The sequence below is a fragment of the Ranitomeya imitator genome, chromosome 5, assembly GCF_032444005.1.
Source record: "Ranitomeya imitator isolate aRanImi1 chromosome 5, aRanImi1.pri, whole genome shotgun sequence".
Classification (NCBI taxonomy): domain Eukaryota; kingdom Metazoa; phylum Chordata; class Amphibia; order Anura; family Dendrobatidae; genus Ranitomeya; species Ranitomeya imitator.
In genome coordinates, this window is record NC_091286.1 from 204,291,828 (window position 1) to 204,308,528 (window position 16,701).

The following is a 16,701-nucleotide window of genomic DNA, read 5'->3' on the forward strand; positions in this document are numbered from 1 at the left end:
GGGGTTCTATAAGGATATGAGCACACGTAGGTTGGATCTCCGCTTATTTTTCCGCACCTGTTTTTGAAAATCCGCAGGTAAACTGCACTGCGTATTACCCGTGGATTCACTGCGGAATTACTGCGGTTTTTGTGCGCATTCCACCTGCGGTTTCCTATTGAGGAGCAGGTGTAAACCGCAGCAGAATCCGCACAAAGAATTGACATGCTGCGGAATGTAAAAAGTAGCGATTCCGTGCGTTTTTTTCCTCAACATGTGCACTGCTTTTTTTGTTTTCCATAGGTTTACATGGTACTGTAAACTCATGGAAAACAGCTGCAGAGCCGCAACAAAATCCGCACCGTGTGCACATAGCCTTATAGAAATGGCAAATTCTTTGTAAATGCTGTTCGGTTGTTTAGGGTGGTGCATATTTGTCTTGAATAGCAGGAGTCAATGGTTTTACTGTAAATTTATATGTATGCCGTGTATCTAAACACTAAGGGTATGTGCACACGTCCGGATTTTTCGCGTTTTTTTTTGCGGAATTTCGCTATAAAAACGCTATAAATCCGCATAAAAAACGCTCAAATTATGCATCCTCTCATTTAGAATGCATTCCGCATTTTTTGTGCAGATATATGCGTTTTTTTCCGCAAAAAAAACGCAATCCGCAAAAAGAATGGCCATGCTCATTCTTTTTGCGGATTTTTTGCGGATTTCATGCATTCAGGGAAAAAAAAAAAAAAAGCAAAAAATCCGCAAAAAACGCGAGAAATCCGCGCGGAAAAAAACGCGATTTTCTGGCAGAATTCTCCGGATTTTGTCAGGAAAAAAACCTGACGTGTGCACATACCCTAACAGTTTTTTTTATTTTTTTTTATTTTACGCATTTCAGACTTACAAAACGGCGCCTCCTCAGTCAGTATTTGTCTCCCTTATAAAATAGTACTTGTACTCTCCTTTTGGTGGTAATGCCGTTCCAGTGGTGTCGACATTGGCTCTCCCGGGGATCGTGTGACGTTGCTTTACGCGATCCTTGCGGCCAATCACTGGCCGCTACACCCTCCTCAACTTCTGACAAATCACATACAACTGGGGTATGTGATTGACTGAATATGGGGAGCGTGAAGCAGCCTGATGGAACAATGTCACGCGATCCCGTGAGAGCCAGTGCTGACACCAGAGGTGAGTGTAAGGGTATTTTACTGATGGCTGACAATAACGTGGTGTATACACAGGGTCTATAGAGCCAACCTATACCAACTTGGCAACTCTAAGGCTATGTGCACACGTTCAGGATTTCTTGCAAAAATTTTCCTGACAAAAACCGGACATTTCTGCCAGAAATCCGCATGCGATTTTACTGCGATTTTGACGCGTTTTTGGTGCATTTTTTGTGCGTTTTTTCCCAAATGCATAGAATTGCGGGAAAAACACAGAAAATCCGCAAAAATAATGAACATGCTCATTTTTTTTTACTGCGATGCGTTTTTTGTGTGGAAAAAAACGCATCCATGTGCACAAAACATGCAGAATGCATTCTAAATGATAGTATGCATAATGTATGCGTTTTTAATGAGTTTTTATAGCGTTTTTAGCACGAAAAAACGTGAAAAAAACGCGAACGTGTGCACATGGCCTAAATCTAGTTTGTTTGCAAGTCCAGTTTTAGTTCTACAGTTCTGTGCTGATTAATGAAGTAATTTATCCTTGGCTAATTTAATGTATCCTTAAAGAGACTGTTAGCACAGAATGACTGTTCCAATTAAGCCCCATTACTCTGTGCTTTACATCGTGGTCAGTCATTTGCATACACCTTTACATCTGCCTGTTTTCCCTCAATCTCCACCCTCCCTCTTCGTTGACAGCTCTGGCATAATAGGGCCAGAGAAGGATGGGGATGGATGGAACCAAGCAGGTGAGAAGGTGTATGTAAATGATCCGCCACACCATGAAGCACCGAGCGCCTTGTACTAGGTTCAAACAGTTGTTCTTTGTTCACAGTTCCTTTAAAGGAGTATTCCCATTTCTAAGACCCAATCCCAATATATAGTAGGTGTGCTAGTAGTATTAGCAAATGTCTCAAATTAGGAATGTAGTATAGTTCTTCTGATAAGCTATGCTGCTTACCCCATCTGCAGGGTGTTGCAGTCTCTTAAAACGGATTTGGCTGTAACATGGATATTTATCAGGGAATTAATAAACCTGCTGCCAGGTAGTCCCCCACATTCACGAGTTCTGTATAATTCTGTCCCCACCACCGATGGGCAGCTTTCTGCCAACTGATTTTTATCAAAACTGCAGCTCTGCCCCTAAATAATTATGCTCCTTCGGTGGGATAGCAAAAACCTGGTGACAGATTCCCTATTAATAGGTTACTTTTTAGGTTTTTTTGAGGAAAAATATTGCCTTTTATGCAAGTAAGAGGTTTATTGCTTGTACTAGGCGATGCGCCTTGTAATCCCTGCTTGATAATGCTTCGAACTGTCTTTGTGCCGTCTGCAGGAGATCCGTTATTGAAACCAGCCGTGCCCTCAAAGAACTCTTTCATGAAGCCAGAGAGCGAGCATCCAAAGCTCTTGGTTTTGCTAAAATGTTAAGAAAGGTACTGTACCCCTGCCTGCTTGTAGAATGTACTCTTTTTTTTTTTTTTTTTTTTTTTTTTTTGTATTTTGATGGTTACTGACTCTATTTATGTCTGTCCATGATTGAAGTAGTGTTCTATCATGAACTTTGGGATATTGCAGCCGTCACTTGCCGTAATTGGTGGCGTCCAACCTCTGGTCCCCAGAACGATCCTGAGAACGTGCAGGCGCCAGTGTACGGGGAGAAACTGCAAAGGGCTGCAGCACTAAACTATTGTAGAATGTAGAAAATGGGGTGCCTGTGTGTTTAATGCAGTGATTAGTATGATTAGATGTTCTTTTCAAAACATTCTAGCACTACAAGTGTCTCCGAGATGTAGACTGATTTTTAGACTTGAGAATTGTTGGTGATTTAAATAATGTTCAGCACGTAAAGAAGCCTTACGCACAAAGTAATAAGCAAGGAATCCAAATTCTTTACAGCGACGTCTGCTCCCCTGTCGCTTACTAGTTTGGGCCAAAGTTTGCATGTAGCAGCTCAAAAGGAAACCGCAAAATTAAAAATGTGATTGAATAATGTATTAGCATTGTTTTCCAAGAAGTAGCTGTGGTGTTACGACATTAATGCGAAGTCTAATAACCGTGAAATGATGAAGTACATGAATTTAGATTAAAGGTGTGTTCTCAAGTATAAACGTGGTGGGTGATAACCTTCCAATCGCTGGGGGTCCGACCACCATGGCCCACACACCGATCCTGAGAACCGGCTCTGGCTGATTAGAGCAGAGGTCGGTCATGTGCATTGCCTCTCCATTCATTCTTAATGGGAGCACTGGAGGTTGCAAGCGCAGCACTCTGCTGAATTTCTGTGCTAATATTAGAATGGATGGATAGGCAGTGCACATGATCGATCTCCACTCCATTCACTTAAGGCTTTTCAGAGCCCCGGTTCTCTGGATCAATGTGGGCCAATGCTGTCGGACCCCCAGTGATTGGGAAATTATCCTCTTTCATTTAGCTAGGAGATGACTTTCAAACTTGAGAACACCTCTTTTAAGTTTACGTATTGAAAATCTGGACACCTGAGTCGTTCGTGCCCCAAAGCTATAGTCTAAAGGATAGTATGTGTGATTGCATTTTTAAGCTACTTTTATTTAAAAGGAATGTGCCACCAGTTTTCTTGGAATTAGTTTTTTTGTGAAGTTAAGCTTAAAATAGTAATTAAAATGTATTAATGCAATGTTTGCACTGTTTGCAAACATTTCTATATGAAAAATATTAGATATTTTCTTATAAATATATTTACCACTAGGGGGAACGCTTTCCGTTTGACGTCAAGCAGCTATAGTAAGACTTACCATCTTTACTGTTAGCTGGAAAATTGGGGCAGTAACTGCTGACATCACCATTTCCCTCCCCTTTTGGGTGGTCTAGTATCCCTGGGGTGGAATGAAGAGTAGCATGACAGGGCAGTGCCATTTTGTGGGTGACTGCCCTGTGATCTGCTATCACCAGCAGTTACTGTCTTCTCTCTCCTATCAGTCTCTCTCACCCAGATTACATGATTCTCTCACCCCCCTCCACAATGCCTGGCCATTCACTGCAGACCTGCAGCTCCTTATCTTAGGAAGGGATGAATCGCCGCTCCTGCGGAGCAGCTGACAGCATAATGCTAATGAAATAAACAAGTGACCAACAGCACTCACTCATTCGGGCGCCCGTTCCATATCCAGGGAACCCTCCTGGGTAATACGCCAATGTCTGCACAGAAGAACAGCGCTCCACCGGGTGTAGTAATCCAAAAACAATCTTTATTCAGCCATATAGCATCAGCGACGTTTCGACCATATGCTGGTCTTTTTCAAGCATACAAACATGGCGGCAAGGCGGTCTTAAATAGTGTGGACACCACGCAGGGAGCCAATCACCATCCAGTACCACCCACCTTGTATCTTAATACAATATAACAAAATATATATAAAAAAATACATCAGACACTTGTGTGCACATATAAATAACATTTAGACCTCATCACCACTTCAATACTTGTACTAATCTGTATAGAAACATATGAAAAGCGCTTTGTTTTCCACTTATCATTCGTAGGTACATTTCAGCGTTCCTGTTACCATAGTGACCAACTGCCAATAAGATCTTCACTTTAATAGACTTCCTGTATAGAGGTTTAACAAGCAGCAGTCTGGCGCCAACAGCTACCTATAGCCAATCCATATAAGCCTCTCATTAGGGCTACTGCGCTTACCCCAATTAGATATACCCATACAACCTGTATGCTTCTGCATCATCACCGGACTCCACCGTCGTCCACATTGAACGGCAGGCACTGGGGAAGTGAAGCGCATCAGCGCCACCCCGGGGACGCGTCTCGTCACGTGATCCGATCGGAGACACGCCCAGCGATAACGCGAACCCGCACCGCACCACCTCCTCCCCGTGCATCTGCCGAACAAACAGGTAGCCAGGGGAACGCAACAGTGACGCGTCTCCCTGGAAACCAACCTAAGCGACAGGCCGGGCCGTGGAGCAAGGGCGCAGGCTCAGTACGTCAGGACCATGTCCCATAATGAAACCTCATCAGAGACATGCCCCGCCCCACTGCACACCCCGCGTCACCCAGCCACCACCCTATATACCCGTCAAGCAGGCAGGCACCCAGGGAAACGCATCCATACTGTGGACATATTAACAGGCGCAAAGCCGCATCTACCATTGATCTAAATATACTACGGGTTTAATACACTTCCATGTCATATGTTAGTTAATACATAGCGAACCAGTACAGGAATAGCCTAATAAACAAAACACCCCTGTGGAAAAAGCAAATAAATAAATATAAGCCAATCACATAGGGGCAGTCGGGAATCGGGTGAAGAAACATATCATAGCATAATGCTAATGGCACACCGTTCCATTTTAATGTCTCTGCTATTCTGCCTGTTCTTTTCTCCTGCATCAGCCCTCAATCTAGGATCTGTTCTGCTGGAAGTAGTACCTTTTATGTTAGCAGATGTGAAGGCTCCATGAATAATGCAGCAGAACACTCCAGCTACTGTGAATTGTGCAGCCCACAAAGGCGTGCCCAGTTCACAGCAGTGACAGTTCTATTACAATAGATGGGGTCGGCAGCTGTTAGTTATCTCCTATGACCATGGGGTGCCGTATTATGACACTGACAGTGTCGTGCTGCTATTGTGAAAACAAGATGTCAGCCCCCAGTGTCTTCTTTAAACTCCTATAACACATGAAATATGTTTCAAATGCAATCAAAACTTGGTTATAACAGCATGTTATTCTACATTACATTGATTTATTAATGATCTACAAACTCGGTACCTTCCCTTCAACCTAATTTTTCCTTTTCCAGGATTTGGAGATTGCTGCAGAGTTTACTTTTTCCACATCTGTGCAAGACTTGTTAACTTGCCTAAAATCCAAGAATTATTCAAAGGTAAAATGACAATTTGATGAAGGGACTGCATTTCGTACCATAAATTTTGCGGTACATGTGTGATGTACATGTATGACTTTGTGATCGATTTATTAATTTATATGAATCACCATACCCTCTATTTGCCACAAAATGACACAATGATATACCAACTGATATAGGAGATGGCAAATGATTAAAATGACCCCATTGATCTTGAGAACTGAACATTGCTGATCATGAGTTAATGGGTTTGTATCAAATTTAGAAGTTATTCCCCAGAGGATTACTTCTAAACTTGTTAACACTCGCTAGCCAATTCCCAATATGTGGTGTACATGTATGTCACGCATCCAGTGACTGTGTATTGAGTGGGCTCACAAGCTTAACCAATTAACCAAAATATCTTTTGCAACACCGACATAGTAGGATCAACTGCCAAAAAAAATATTAAACCCATATGGAAAGCATGAGTGTGACAAAATAATACAAGCGTAGCACAAAATCACAAGCTTTGTTAGAAATGCATCAGAATTTAAAATTGTTTTTTTTTTTTTTTAATAAATCGCCCTCCTTTTCCTTATTTGGTATTGTTGCGTCTGTCATCAATAACTAAAAATGTACGAACCCATATAGTAAACGCCGTAGATCACTAGACGACTTTGGCTCCTAATGTTTATGGATTAACATTACAATAAGGCTTTTCCACAAAAATGAAAATCTTACGGTCAAGTAACCCATTTGAGACCATATCTACAACGAATCCTTTTTATTTCAGATTGTCACTAAGACAGCATATTACTCGGTCTCAATTTACTCTCCGTGAGCTATATTCGTACAATTGAGTTAAAAACCTGATAATTCCTCTATTCAAAACGATGTTTTGTAATTGCTGCTGTAATCTGAGCTCACTGCTCAACATTTACAATTCGATATATAAATTGTGTGTGCAGTGATTGCCACGTGAACTCCCTTGAGAACGCCAGTACTTGGCGAAACTTCTCAGGGCACCAGTGTTCTCCGCTGTTTTGCAATACTGTGAACTGCTTTACTGTACTTGGCTAGAAAAACAACTTGGTTTTTGAAGCACCACTACAGCATTTTATTTATAGTTCTGCGCTTGAATGGTGCCACTATTAGTTCCTGTCCCTAGTAATGTACTTACCTGTGCCTGTCTTCAGCTTTTCCTGCCGCCGCGGTGCTGCACCACCATCTTGTGATCGCAGCTTGTAACTGTCGCAAGTTCAGTCGAAGTCTTTGAGGGCCTGTCTCTAATATACTTACATTGTTTAGAGCAGTAGTCAATAGTAAGCAATATATCACACTACGGCCAAGAGAGGAAAACACCTCACTCCCTAAGTGAATCCATCATGATCATTATGAACATAACAAGGCAGAGTACAAAAGACCACCATAGAATAAAATAGAACATTTTATTATCAATAATAATACAGCAGACAATATCAAATATACAGAAAAGGAAGAAATCAAGGAGACAAACTGGTACAGCAAAAGAGATTAGGTCACATATTCCCGAGGGTGAGCCGAATCAAGGGTGTAACACCAGAAAAATCAATCGCAGTATGCATAATGGCTAATAAACACTCAAAGGCTATAACAATGCATCATACCCATTTAAGTTTCCCGAATGGGTTAATCCTGCTTACCCATAATCAAATGCAGTGGCCATGCGTCTCTCTGCTGTCCCGTTTCACGCGCGCTTCGAGTGGCAGCTTTTTCAAAAAGGGGGGTATATCGTGCTTAATCTCACAAGTTTAAATAATACCAAGACCGGATATCCCACATCATGTGGCACTCGTCGCGGAAACTGTGTGCCGAGATACTCCCTTTCCCCATGGCCGTCGCTACACTCTGCCCATGGTCAATGCTACTGATCTGAGCTGGCAAGAGTGCACTGTCTTCGTGCACATCGCACAGGGAGGAGGCTGGGCAGTGACTGCAACCTCTGCTCCTTGATGACGCCTCCTTTGCGTATCCCAGCATGCACTGGGATTCTCAAATGAAGTATTGTCAAAAAGGATGTTGTACAAAGGAAAAGCGCTTACGGTATGTAGTGCAGTTAGGGAAGGATAGAGAATTTTTAATTCCAGTAAATTAGAAAATAATTTAGATTAAAATAGAAAGGGATTTAGGATGAAAATTTAATTTCGGACCACCCTTTTAATGTAAATAGTTCACTTAGAATGCATTGAGACTAATTTATTGCTTTCGTGGCAATCTGAAATAAAAATACTACACCAAAATGTGGATGAGTTTCTAATGTTTAGACTAAATGGAGGACGGACTGAAAAATTGTCACTCTACTGTGGTGTGGACTGTCGGCAGTGTCCACTTCAAACTATACCTATGAACGGGAGTGTGTAGGCTGGATAAAACAATGTATGAGACTGACCATGGTTTCTTACCTATTGCTCTCATCTTTTAGGTATTGGTTCCTACCCTTGAAAATCTGCATGCGTTCGTGCCAGATAATCTTTCTATAGGAAGATCGGTCATTTTGCAGTTGCTGAATGCTGCAGCTGGTGTAGACTGTTCTTCAGACTGTGAAGATGTGGCATACGAGGCCTTCTTGTTGATGACCAAGCACTTTGAGGTGGATCAGCAAGGGGTGGATCTCTGGGGTACCTGGGAAGGGCAAACTGTGAAAATTGTGCCTCCTGTGGAAACTGCTGACACTCTGAGAAGTATGCAGGTAAATGTCTAACATCAAGTACTTAAACCATATTATTCAGAATGTTGTGCTGTCATTTACTAGAGACCTAAAGCACAGACCAATTGCTGCTTTTTATTTATTTATTTTTAAGTTTTCCAATGTTGACAGCATTGCCCATAAACCTTTTCTTTCTAATTTATACCCATAAGGTGGACAATCTACTGCTTGTAGTAATGCAGTCAGCCCATTTGCTTCGCAACAGAAAACTGTTTCAGCACTCTGTTGAGGGCATTCTCTCTCTAGGGCTTGAACAGACCTCCAGCCATCCAGTGATTGCAGAAGCTTTGCATCAACTCAAGGTAAGGGCCACTTCTCGGACAAGCCATTCTCCATTTCTATGTTCCCCCTTCTAAAATAACCTCATCTACTCGCCTCCAGTGCTGTTACTGTTCTAGTGATGTCCTGCAGCCGATCTCTGATTTTTACTGACATTCGTAGGGAGTCTGGCGAGCAGCAGCAGCTCTCACTTCTTCCGAGCAATCAGCCGCTGATTGGCTGCAGGGCTGATGTGACATAACGACTCCCGCAAGTCTTGGGAGAGCAGGCCCTAAAACGCTGAAAACCAGAGTGGTGCTTCACAAAAGTGTTGTGTTTTATCTTTATACTCTCCCTCTTCTTAGTCTGCTTCAGTCTACCTAAAGCTGAAGCCCTATGCAGATTAGAAACTACTTAAAATTTGCCAGGAAGAAAAAAACGACGTGTGCATAACATTTCAGAAATCTCATTCATTTTGTTGGAACTGGAAAATGCTGCGTTTTTGTGGGACAAACGTAGCAAAAAACACATGTGCACATACCCTACCACAACCTTTTATTATTGATACTGGGAGCCTACTTTTCAGTAGTGCAGCATGTCACATGTCCATAAACACTTACCGTATATACTCGAGTATAAGCCGAGATTTTCAGCCCACTTTTTTGGGCTGAAAGTCCCCCTCTCGGCTTATACTAGAGTCATACCCAGGGGTCGGGAGGGGGAGCGGGGGCTGTCTAATCATACTCACCTGCTCCTGGCGCGGTCCCTGCAGGTCCCTGGCTTCCCGGCACCCCAGCTTCTTCCTGTACTAAGCGGTCACATGGTACCACTCATTACAGTAATGAATATGCGGCTCCACCTCCCATAGAGGCGGAGACGCATATTCATTACTGTATTGAGCGGTAACTGTGACCGCTCAGTACAAGATGAAGCTGCGGCGTCGGGGAAGCAGGGAGTGCACAGCGCCAAGAGCAGGTGAGTATAACGGGGAGGGGGAGCGCTGCGCGATATTCACCTGCTCCCCGTTCCGGGCGCCGCTCTGTCTTCAGCAGTGACGCTCAGGTCAGAGGGCGCGGTGACGTGGTTAGTGCGCGCCCTCTGCCTGAACGTCAGTGCTGAAGATGGAGTGGCGTCGGAACAAGGAGCAGGTGACAATTGAAAGTGCCGGGGGCCTGAGCGATGGAGAGGTGAGTATGTGATTTATTTATTTTTTTATTGCATCAACAGCAAATGGGGCAACTGTCTGTATGGAGCATCTATGGGGCCATAACGTTTGTGCAGCACTATATTGGGCAACTGTCTGTATGGAGCATCTATGGGGCCATAACGTTTGTGCAGCATTATATGGGGCAACTGTCTGTATGGAGCATCTATGGGGCCATAACGTTTGTGCAGCATTATGTGGGGCAACTGTCTGAATGGAGCATCTATGGGGCCATAACGTTTGTGCAGCACTATATTGGGCAACTGTCTGTATGGAGCATCTATGGGGCCATAACGTTTGTGCAGCACTGTATGGGGCCATAACGTTTGTGCAGCACTATATGGGGCCATAACGTTTGTGCAGCATACAGTTAGGGCCAGAAATATTTGGACAGTGACACAAGTTTTGTTATTTTAGCTGTTTACAAAAACATGTTCAGAAATACAATTATATATATAATATGAGCTGAAAGTGCACACTCCCAGCTGCAATATGATAGTTTCCACATCCAAATCGGAGAAAGGGTTTAGGAATCATAGCTCTGTAATGCATAGCGTCCTCTTTTTCAAGGGACCAAAAGTAATTGGACAATGGACTCTAAGGTCTGCAATTAACTCTGAAGGCGTCTCCCTCGTTAACCTGTAATCAATGAAGTAGTTAAAAGGTCAGGGGTGGATTCCAGGTGTGTGGTTTTGCATTTGGAAGCTGTTGCTGTGAGCAGACAACATGCGGTCAAAGGAACTCTCAATTGAGGTGAAGCAGAACATCCTGAGGCTGAAAAAAAAGAAAAAATCCATCAGAGAGATAGCAGACATGCTTGGACTAGCAAAATCAACAGTTGGGTACATTCTGAGAAAAAAGGAATTGACTGGTGAGCTTGGGAACTCAAAAAGGCCTGGGCGTCCACGGATGACAACAGTGGTGGATGATCGCCGCATACTTAATTTGGTGAAGAAGAACCCGTTCACAACATCAACTGAAGTCCAGAACACTCTCAGTGAAGTAGGTGTATCTGTCTCTAAGTCAACAGTAAAGAGAAGACTCCATGACAGTAAATACAAAGGGTTCACATCTAGATGCAAACCATTCATCAATACCAAAAATAGACAGGCCAGAGTTAAATTTGCAGAAAAACACCTCAAGAAGCCAGCTCAGTTCTGGAAAAGTATTCTATGGACAGATGAGACAAAGATCAACCTGTACCAGAATGATGGGAAGAAAAAAGTTTGGAGAAGAAAGGGAACGGCACATGATCCAAGGCACACCACATCCTCTGTAAAACATGGTGGAGGCAACGTGATGGCATGGGCATGCATGGCTTTCAATGGCACTGGGTCACTTGTGTTTATTGATGACATAAGAGCAGACAAGAGTAGCCGGATGAATTCTGAAGTGTACCGGGATATACTTTCAGCCCAGATTCAGCCAAATGCTGCAAAGTTGATTGGACGGCGCTTCATAGTACAGATGGACAATGACCCCAAGCATACAGCCAAAGCTACCCAGGAGTTCATGAGTGCCAAAAAGTGGAACATTCTGCAATGGCCAAGTCAATCTCCAGATCTAAACCCAATTGAGCATGAATTTCACTTGCTCAAATCCAGACTTAAGACGGAAAGACCCACAAACAAGCAAGACCTGAAGGCTGCGGCTGTAAAGGCCTGGCAAAGCATTAAGAAGGAGGAAACCCAGCGTTTGGTGATGTCCATGGGTTCCAGACTTAAGGCAGTGATTGCCTCCAAAGGATTTGCAACAAAATATTGAAAATAAAAATATTTTGTTTGGGTTATGTTTATTTGTCCAATTACTTTTGACCTCCTAAAATGTGGAGTGTTTGTAAAGAAATGTGTACAATTCCTACATTTTCTATCAGATATTTTTGTTCAACCCTTCAAATTAAACGTTACAATCTGCACTTGAATTCTGTTGTAGAGGTTTCATTTCAAATCCAATGTGGTGGCATGCAGAGCCCAACTCGCGAAAATTGTGTCACTGTCCAAATATTTCTGGCCCTAACTGTATATGGGGCCATAACGTTTGTGCAGCACTATATGGGGCCATAACGTTTGTGCAGCACTATATGGGGCCATAACGTTTGTGCAGCACTATATGGGGCCATAACGTTTGTGCAGCACTATATGGGGCCATAACGTTTGTGCAGCAATATATGGGGCCATAACGTTTGTGCAGCACTATATGGGGCCATAACGTTTGTGCAGCACTATATGGGGCCATAACGTTTGTGCAGCACTATATGGGGCAAGTGTCTGTATGGGGCCATAATCAAGGTTTGTGCAGCATTATATTGGGCAAATGTGTCTATGGAGCATCTTATGGGGCCATTATTAACCTTTATGCAGGATTATATGGGGCATATTTTAATATAGAGCATCTTATGGGGCCATCAAACTTTATGGAGCATTATATGGGGCTCCTGATTCAATATGGATATTCAAAAACACTTAACCTACTGATGTCTCAATTAATTTTACTTTTATTGGTATCTATTTTTACTTTTGACATTTACCGGTAGCTGCTGCATTTCCCACCCTAGGCTTATACTCGAGTCATTAAGTTTTCCCAGTTTTTTGTGGCAAAATTAGGGGGGTCGGCTTATACTCGGGTCGGCTTATACTCGATACTTATACGGTAGGTCCCAAATTCAGCTGTTAAATTGTTATGCAGACCATACAGTCACTATTAAATTTAGGCTGATGCTAACCATTTTTGTGAGTTCGGCTTTCATTCAATCATGGGAGCAGCCGGACTATCCCTTGACATTTGCTGACAGATTGGATATGTTGGATTTCAGCATGCCTGACAGGTGGCTGATCGCTATGAGGTTAACCGTATTTTGTTATTTAATTGGGCCTATTAAGTTCCCAGTATATGTTGTATTTTTCAAAACTTTCACCACACTGTTCATGTCGAGTGTGGAAATATGGTTCCTGCTCAGGAGCTGAAGCCACGCCATACCTGGCAAACGCGGCTGTGTTACACAGGCAGCATCTGCCTTTAACAGCAGCTATTGGAGCTGTCTCTGAACACTGCTGTTAACCCTTTTAATGTTGTTGTCAATTTCTGTGCACCAATCAGCCTTTTTCACTAAAATGTGGGGAGTCGATGGCTTGCCATAGCATGGTAGCCATAGGTGGACTGCTGAAGGCCCTCGTTCCTGCCATGTCAATACTCCTGTGAAGTCCCGGGAGCTTCATAGAGAACTCTCATTTCCTCTATATACTGCATTACTGTTGTATTGCATTATACAGAGCAGGCAATCAGTCCACTTAAGGTTGAAGTCCCATTAGGGAGCTCAAAGTTAGTGTTACTTCTATTTTTTTTTATTTTTTTAACCCATTTAGTAAATGCCATAATGTACATAAAAATCAAAGTTCCAAAATTTGTTTTTCCATTGCCATACAGTCACAAAAAATGAAATAAAAATCGATCAAAGCATTATATGTACTCAAAACTAGTATCAATAAAAGCATAATCTTGCCAGCAAATTCATTGGAGTGCTGCCTTCATTTTTTTGGACAATAGTATGAGGTTTGGTACATGCCTGGAAGGATTTTTTTGCACCCTTTGTTTTCTTTTGGTGCTGCTTTTTGTTTTCTTTTTCTAGATAGATAGATAGATAGATATACAGTATATACCGTAGATATATATTTTATTTATGGTATTGCTGCAATCATGCTGACATGGAAAATCTTGTTGACGGGTAATTTTTGCCACACAATGAACACCATAAAGCTGTAACCTAAAATTGCCTTTTTTCACTATTTCACTGAACTTCGATTGTTTTCTATTTTGCAGTACTTTTTGTAATAAAATTAATGTCATTCAAAACGACAGCTCGTCCCACAAAAAAAAAAAAAATTAGGCTGTGTTCATGGGGGTAGAGTGGGGGGAGAGTTATGGCTCTAGGAAATAGATAAAAAGATGGGTTAAGTATCTAAAAGCCTAAAATGTATAAATCTGTATAGATATGTTTGCACCATAGACCTAGACAGATATGGCTGTATTGAGTGCAGTGGGATTAATGGGCTTATCCGGTCGTATATTGATGACCTGTCCCATCATGTATTGTCTAGTTGATATTGATGTAAGCAGCTTAGAATTTCTTTTCTGTTGTAATAGAGCGATGCCTTAGACCTCTGCAATAAGATCACCAATGCCATAGACCGGGTGGATCAATTGTACACCTCTGAATTTGAAGCTGAGGTGGATGAATCGGAAACTTCCACTTTGCAGCAATATTATCGAGAAGCCATGATTCAAGGTTACAATTTTGGTTTTGAGGTATGTCTTGCAAATTAAATTAAAAAGAAAAAGTTGAAGTTAATTTTATGGTTAGCTGTGAATGAAAGATTTAATATCTGAAGTAAATATACGCAAATGACAGAAGTTAACAAAAATCAGATTCATAGGATTTTTTTTTGAGTGGTCACAGTCAACGTATATTATGGTCTTTTGCTACAAGGACGATTTTCACACATAACATGGACTATACAATTCAAATAAATCATACTCTGTTATCAAACACATTCTTAAAGTTGCTGCCCATCGTTTTACATTTTAGGAAAAAAATGCATACAAATTCATGTGGCTAAAAGTTGCACACTTAAGGCTTCTTTCACACTTGCGTCGGTACGGGGCCGTCGCAATGCGTCAGCCCGACGTACGTTGTGAAAGTTATGCACGACATGAGCAGCGGATGCAGTTTTTCTACGCATCCGCTGCCCATTCTAAAGTCCGGGGACGAGGGGGCGGAGTTCCGGCCGCGCATGCGCGGTAGAAAATGGCGGACGCAACGTACGAAAAAAACGTTACATTGAACTTTTTTTTGTGCCGACGGTCCGCCAAATACCGACGCATCCAGTGCACGACGGATGGCCATCCGTCACAATCCGTCGCTAATACAAGTCTATGGGAAAATGCAGGATCCTGTTTTTTTAGAATCAGTCACAATCTGTCAAAGTGTTGAAAAGACGGATCCTAAGCAGATTCTAAAAAACTGATGCACTGGAACCGTTTTTTTGACGCATCCGTCGAAGCAGCTGCCGCAGGAATTTAAAGGAACAGAATTTGAGAGAGAGATCCCCTGAATGGAAAAATGGGTTAAATTAAAGGAATAGAAATTCTTCCAGGCAATTCCACTGGATTCCGTCTTTTGACGGACAGCGACGGATCCTGTGCCCATAGGCTTCCCATTCTAGCCAACGACAGACGCCGCTGGATACGTCGCTGGCCTACTTTTCAACGCCGGCAAAAAAGATTTCTTTGTATGTGTCTCCAGACGACGGATAAAAAAATTCCGACGGATCCAGCGCTCGATGGATGAGGCCATCCGTCACTAATACAAGTCTATGAGAAAAAGATGGATCCAGCGGGCAAATTCGCTGGATCCGTTTTTTTTCACAAAACGATGGATTTTGACAGAAACGAAAAGGCTGAAGTGTGAAAGAGGCCTTATGGTCTCAATGTACTTAAAGTTTGTGGTGATCTTGCTCCCATTCAGCGGTCCTCGGTGCTGTGCGGGTCTCCGTGGACCTGGTGCGGCAGTTTCAACAGTCCTCGGTGCTGCAGGGGGGGCTACAGTGACATTATTTGAAAACCCAAAGCCCCGCAGTTGTATTCCCTTGCCTTGATGCTGTGGCGTCCAGTAAAATTGCCCCCGGAGGCGGCACATGTGCAAATTCAGATCTCGGTTCAGAGATCTTGTCTCCCGAGATCTTGGGATGAGATCTTGTTGCCGAGATCTCAATCTGTACCTGGGGAATCAGGCCTCTGAGAAATGGCCACTGGAGGCGGCGCATGTGCAGATTGAGATCTCGGCTTAGATCTCAATCTGCGCATGCGCTTACTCAGGTGGCCATTTTCCCGGATGCCACAGCATCAAGGCAAGGTTCTAGAACTGCGGGGCTTCGGGCTTTCACATAATGTCGCCAGAGCCCCGTGCAGCGCCGAGGACAGCAGAAACTGCCGCACCATGTCCCCGCAGCCCCGCACAACACCGAGCACCGCTGAAACTGCCAGACCATGTCTCCGGAGCTCCGCACAGCACCGTCCACCCCTGAAACTGCCACACCATGTCTCTGGAGCCCCGCACATCATCGGGTACCGCTGAAACTGCTGCACCATGCTGGGATGGTCGGACCACCTGAAGAATCGCCCGACTTCTGCCACCAGCACTGCCGATTCCCCCCCAGTAAGATGAATTCAGGACTGTAAGACGGACCCCCATTTGATGCATTATTTTTTTCCCTATTTTCTTTCTGAAAATTTGGGGTGCGTCTTATGGTCTGCTGCGTCTTATAGTCTGAGTATTACGATATCTGTTGCCCACTGGGATAGATTAGAGGGGGAGGTGTGGTGTTTTGGGTGTGCTTTGCCAGTGAGTTTTGATATATTTGAAACTAAAGGGGCACTTACCCAGCTTGGCTAAAACGGCATTCTTCAACGATATGCCATCCCATCTGGTGTGCACCAT

The 16,701-nt window shown here is 43.1% G+C and overlaps 1 protein-coding gene across 2 annotated transcripts in view; it reads left to right on the forward strand.

The window, feature by feature from the left end:
* Positions 1 to 16,701, forward strand: part of MAP3K4 (mitogen-activated protein kinase kinase kinase 4) — a 115,913-nt gene that overhangs the window by 62,495 nt on the left and 36,717 nt on the right. For both annotated transcript variants that reach the window (XM_069769521.1, XM_069769522.1), the window contains exons 8-12: positions 2,488 to 2,587; positions 5,953 to 6,036; positions 8,462 to 8,728; positions 8,899 to 9,048; positions 14,349 to 14,510. In XM_069769521.1, the coding sequence (XP_069625622.1) occupies positions 2,488 to 2,587; positions 5,953 to 6,036; positions 8,462 to 8,728; positions 8,899 to 9,048; positions 14,349 to 14,510 (763 nt within the window). The remainder of the gene's footprint in view (positions 1 to 2,487; positions 2,588 to 5,952; positions 6,037 to 8,461; positions 8,729 to 8,898; positions 9,049 to 14,348; positions 14,511 to 16,701) is intronic.